Source organism: Mauremys reevesii, linkage group 15, assembly GCF_016161935.1.
Source record: "Mauremys reevesii isolate NIE-2019 linkage group 15, ASM1616193v1, whole genome shotgun sequence".
Classification (NCBI taxonomy): Eukaryota; Metazoa; Chordata; order Testudines; family Geoemydidae; genus Mauremys; species Mauremys reevesii.
This window is the reverse complement of record NC_052637.1, coordinates 10,422,344-10,428,343: the sequence shown is the minus strand read 5'-3', so window position 1 is coordinate 10,428,343 and position 6,000 is coordinate 10,422,344. Positions and strand designations below refer to the sequence as shown.

The following is a 6,000-nucleotide window of genomic DNA, read 5'->3' as shown; positions in this document are numbered from 1 at the left end:
CAAGTTGTCTGCCTTGTTGTTTCTGAGAAAATTTATTGCCACTAACTGGAAGGTTTTCCATGCCGTCTTTTCCTTGCCATGCAGTGCATGGTCAAAAGCATCATCTTGAAGAAGTTCACGAATCTGAGGACCAACAAAGACACCTTCCTTTATCTTAGCTTCACTTAACCTTGGAAATTTTCCACTGAGGTACTTGAAAGCTGCTTGTGTTTTGTCAATGGCCTTGACAAAGTTCTTCATCAGACCCAGCTTGATGTGTAAGGGTGGTAACAAAAATCTTCCTTGATTCAACAAGTGGTGGATGCTGAACACTTTTCCTCCCAGGCTCCAATGACGGTCGGAGTGGCCAATCTTTCTTGATGTAGTGGGAATCTCTTGCACAACTATCCCATTCGCAGAGAAAACAGCAGTACTTTGTGTATCCAGTCTGCAGACCAAGCAAGAGAGCAACAACCTTCAAATCGCCACAAAGCTGCCACTGATGTTGGTCATAGTTTATGCACCTCAAAAGTTGTTTCATGTTGTCATAGTTTTCCTTCATATGGACTGCATGACCAACAGGAATTGATGGCAAAACATTGCCATTATGCAGTAAAACATCTTTAAGACTCGTCTTCGATGAATCAATGAACAGTCTCCACTCATCTGGATTGTGAACGATGCTGAGGGCTGCCATCACACCATCGATGTTGCTGCAGGCTACAAGATCACCTCCCATGAAGAAGAATGGGACAAGATCCTTTTGACGGTCACGGAACATGGAAACCCTAACATCACCTGCCAGGAGATTCCACTGCTGTATTCTGGAGCCCAACAGCTCTGCCTTACTCTTGGGTAGTTCCAAATCCCTGACAAGGTCATTCAGTTCACCTTGTGTTATGAGGTGTGGTTCAGAGGAGGAGGATGGGAGAAAATGTGGGTCCTGTAACATTGATGGTTCAGGACCAGAAGTTTCATCCTCTTTCTCTTCCTCGTCTGACTCAAGTGAGAATGATTCTGGTGCATCAGGAACCAGCAGTCCTTCTCCATGGGGTACTGGACATATAGCTGATGGAATGTTTGGATAATGCACAGTCCACTTTTTCTTCTTTGACACACCTTTCCCAACTGGAGGCACCATTCAGAAGTAACAATTGCTGGTATGATCTGTTGGCTCTCTCGAAATCATTGGCACTGCAAAAGGCATAGATTTCCTTTTCCTGTTCAACCACTGGTGAAGATTTGTTGCACAAGTGTTGCAGCATATGTGTGGGGCCCACCTCTTGTCCTGATCTCCAATTATGCAGCCAAAATAAAGGTGATAGGCTTTCTTAACCATAGTAGTTATACTGCGCTTTTGTGATGCAAAAGTAATTTCACCACAAACATAGCAGAAATTATCTGCACTGTTCACACAAGTACGAGGCATCTCTGCTCACTTTGGCTAAACAGAAATGTGTCCCTTTGCAAAATCAAACACTGACAAATAAGAAAGCGTGACACTATATGATTTCTAGAGCTGATATAGGGCAATTTCTTCAGCAGAGTGATGTAATCTTTGTTATGATTGCATCATCCATGACTTCTAGGAATAACATGATGCTATTCATATCATGTATGACGCAATACCAGCTTCAGATTGCATCATTCATTGTTTTGCCTAAAAAGCAAGTACTGTCCAAACCCAGTCATAGATTTATTCATAGATCCAGTCAAAGATGTATTTTAGTCATTTCTGGTTTAAATTGAGATCCCTTCCCTTTGTAACTCACTTATCTTCTGCTATTCCCAAGTCAAGGGTCGTATATACTGACCCAATAGCATATCTTGAAAACTAGAGCCAATCAATAATTTTAAGCATCATTTTCGTTCTCAGTGAACCAGAATTAGTAAAGTTGGACTATATTTATTTCAGAAGCATTTTGGCTGTAGAGCAGTGTAAATAGGCATATAGTGCCCAATCCAGCAATAACTTTACCCCTGTCAATATGTAGTACACATGAACAATTTTATTGAAATTAAGTGTGAGTACGGACTCCTAGCACGAGTGTGAATCTATCTGCAGGATGGGGATCATGCATAATGTTGATTAGTTTCAGTCCTGATGGTAGTCTTTAAGTGGAAGTCTTGTTAGCCTCAGTTGGAGTTCTGAAGGCAGACAGGCTGTAGGGGTATGTCCATTTAGTCTAAACATTCAAGTGCATGCAGTATCATGTCTATAGAGAAGAAGAGATTCACAAAAACATAATAGGGAAATGAAGACTCCCACTCAGTGGAGACCTCCTCTCTTTCATCCTGTAGGATTTTCATAAGGTAAGGTTGATGGGTTTGGTGAACCACTGTTGGGAGAGTGTTCTATGCATGTGCTGATGACATGAAGAAGACACATAATTAGAAGGGGGAACTTCTTGTGACAGAGAGACTTTGAAGACCAAAAATGTAGCAATGTTCAGATAAGGTTTGGATAAGAAAAAAATATTCAGGTGTATGATAATTAATTATGACAAGTTATTTTGAAGGAATATTAAACATCATGTTTCAGAGATTAAGCCACATAACCCAGTCACTGTCCCACATTAAACAGTTTTAAACAAGGTTCAGAGTTCAGTTTGCAGAGACCTCAGTCTGTTTAGTACCTTGGCAAACACACACAAATCTTTTATTAAAGACAAGAAGGAAAAAAAATATTTGAACTGTAAAATATTAAATCAGGCTTTCATTTTAACAACATCTCTTGTTCCCTTTTTCTTGAGCTGGAGACAGTTTTAAAAAAAAACAATTAATAAGTTAATGGAGGATATTATTACTAATAATATGATTATTAGTCCAGAAGGCCAGAGAGACAACCCCCTGTTCTGGATGCCCCTAAACCACTGACTGCCAGAAGTTGGGACTCTGTGACTCAATAATTGTCTGTTCTGTTCATTCCCTTCAAAGAATCTGGCACTGGCCATTGGCAGAAACATGATACTGGGCTAGCTGGACTGTTGGTCTGACCTGGGATGGTCTTTCATTTGTTCTTATGTTCTGACGTGATCATAGGTGGCTCCCTAGTCAATGGGCAATGCTGAGGGGTGGGGTGTGTTCCAAGCCCTGCAGCTGTCAAAGAGTTCAGTCCCCATATCCCTGTGAGGGAGACAAATCTTTCTGCTTGTCATTCTCAGCTAGGAACCCTCTAACCGCAGCTAAGGTTTTTTTACAAGAACCTGGGGGTGGAGGAAGACGAAGAAGGAATTAGAAGGAGGAGACCGCTCATAACTTTTATCCCAATGGTTAGGGTCGTCACTTGGGATGTGGTGGGGCCCCACTTCAAGTGCCTGATAGAGACCGGATTTAAAGATGGGATCTCTCCCCATCAATGTGGATGCCCTAACCACAATGATACACTCATGTGGGTCTCTCTCTAACTCTCCTGTTCAAGCCTAAATTCCTTTGTGGATCTAGCCCTCTCTGGGGAGTAAACCCATTGGCTCCAATGATTATTATATTATCCTTATTAATTTTTATTGAAAATCCTTGAGATTTTAGTAGAATAGAATAAGATATCTGATATTAAATGGTGTTTAAACAAATTAGTCAAAAAACAAAAGGACAGAGATTAATAGATTAAGAGATTCTTTTTATGGAATTGGCCGGAATCTCAGCTGGCATAAATTGGCCATAGATCGCCTTAAGTCAATGGGCCAGATTGAAGAGATCTGGAGATAGTGGAAAGGAAGAAATGTGTGAATGACTCTACAGCCCAGGGCTCAGAGCACTCACTGTGGATTTAGGAGACCCAAGATCAAGTCCCCTGTGCTCCAGTGACTCTTGTTCAACTAGGAATCCAGCCCGCTGACTTCAATGGAGCCACACTCATTTAGACCAACTGAGGTTTTGTCCCAACATGTCCATCAGTTACCTGAGCTGAGAATTTCCCAAACAAAAGTTATCCACAGTTCTATGCGCTCTGATGTAAACATATGTAATTTAATTTATTTAAGATAATCAACATTACTTGAAGCAACAGAGAGTCCTGTGGCACTTTTAAGACTAACCGATGCATTGGAGCATAAGCTTTACTAAAGCTTATCCTCCAATACATCGGTTAGTCATAAAGGTGCCACAGGACTCTCTGTTGCTTTTTACAGATCCAGACTAACACAGCTACCCCTCTGATTCTTAACATTACTTGAGAAACTTTAATTTCCCCAACATTTTCCTTAGAGCTGTTTTCACCTCCTTGTTTTTCAGGCTGTAGATGATGGGGTTTAACATGGGGGTCAAGACACTGTACTGGATGGACAATATTTCCTCCAGCACAACAGAAGACACTGAGCTGGATTTTGTGTACTGGAAAAAAGCTGCCAGGTACAACAAGCCAACTACAATAAGGTGGGAGCTGCAGGTGGAGAAGGCTTTATGCCTGCCCTCCGCAGAGCGTATCCTCAGGATGGTGGAGATTATGTGAATGTAGGAGATCAGGGTGAGGAGGAACGAGCTTGACCCAATTATCACAACAGAAGTAAGAAGCACCACTTGAGTGGTAAGGGTCTCAGTGCAGGCCAGTTGTAAAAGAGGAGGGAGCTCACAGCTGAAATGATGGATTTGGTTGGAGCCACAGAAATGCAACTTGAGAGTAAAAACAGTGTTAAGAAGGGCAAAAAAGAAGCCCATGGTCCATGCCCCACTCACCAACAGAAGACAGATCCCTTTGCTCATTCTCTCCATGTAACACAATGGGTCACAGATGGCAGCGTAGCGATCATAAGCCATGGCTGAGAGAATGAGAACTTCGGTACCAGCTGAGAAGAGGAAGAAGAATATCTGAGCAATGCAGCCATTGACAGAAATAGTTTTGTGCACTGCTAGGAAGTTCCTCATCGTGTTAGGCACCATGACCGAGGAATAACAGATATCAACAAAGGATAAATGGAAGAGGAAGAAGTACATAGGGGTGTGAAGGTGAGAATCAGCTCTTATGGCCACCATGATCACTATATTACCACCCAGAGTGATTAGGTAAATAACTAAAAACACCAAGAAGAGGAAAATCTGCATCTGTTGGTCATTGGAAAGTCCCAGGAGAATAAATTCAGTCACTGTGGTTTGATTTTCCATTGATACTTTTTTCAGCAAAACTAGGACCTATGAGACAAATAAATAAATAAAATTAACTCAGATCATAAAAGTGAATTGAACTGTCATCTAGAGGTCATCTCTTCAGTAGGATGAATATAAAGAGAGCCCTATTCTATTATATATATATCTTCTTTAAATAGACAAGATTTAGAAAACCAACAGGGATAATCTGGCTGGAATTTGTGTGTTCTACAATGACAAAATGGGCCAGATACACAATAGGACTTTGATCCCTAACTGCCACTTTAAGAACCTAAATCACAGAAACTTGCCCCACAGGTATTCACAAAATCCCCACCCAGCTGGGACTATGTGACAATCTGATGCGGGCCTTGCTTAGGCTCTCCTGTTGAATCTGTTCCACTGTGGTTAAATAATGAAAGAAGTATTGGAGAAAGGGGACTGGATACTGGATCTCCTGCATGCAGGGTGAGGGCCCTAACCACCAGTCATTCCCTTGCTTGCGGTTTTTCTCTGGCCTAATCTGTCCCTTTAACATCAGCAGAGAGACAGCTGTTTTTACTCCAGCTGGGTATCTGGCCCCTTTACTCCAATGGAGCTATGGCTGATTCACACCCACTGAATTTGGGATCTGGCCAATTTGATAATTAACTCTCTCTCTATTATATTTTGTAATTTTTGTAGAGCAGTGGTTTTTGGCCTTTTTTTATTTGTGGACCCTCAAAAATGTAGGTGCAGACCCCTTTGAAAATCTTAAACATGGTCTACGAACCAGCAGGGGTCTGTGGACTACAAGTTAAAAAACACTCTTGTAGAATATTTTATATCTATAGTATATTATTGGATTCATCCCTATTAACATATCTAGGATTTCTACAATAACAACAATAATAATAATTCATAATTAATAATAAACCCCTGAGAATTAGAAATGCTGGT

The 6,000-nt window shown here is 41.2% G+C and overlaps 1 protein-coding gene across 1 annotated transcript; it reads right to left on the bottom strand.

Annotated features, from left to right (window-relative positions):
* Positions 1-4,146: 4,146 nt before the first annotated feature.
* LOC120383823 (olfactory receptor 5V1-like) lies at positions 4,147-5,079 on the bottom strand. Its single transcript, XM_039502086.1, has one exon. The coding sequence runs from the start codon at positions 5,077-5,079 to the stop codon at positions 4,147-4,149; it is 933 nt and encodes a 310-aa protein (XP_039358020.1).
* Between the last annotated feature and the right edge of the window lie 921 nt (positions 5,080-6,000).

Bases quoted from the DNA above. Each gene is read 5' to 3' on its own strand.
- LOC120383823 (XM_039502086.1), bottom strand. From the start codon at position 5,079: ATGGAAAATCAAACCACAGTGACTGAATTTATTCTCCTGGGACTTTCC.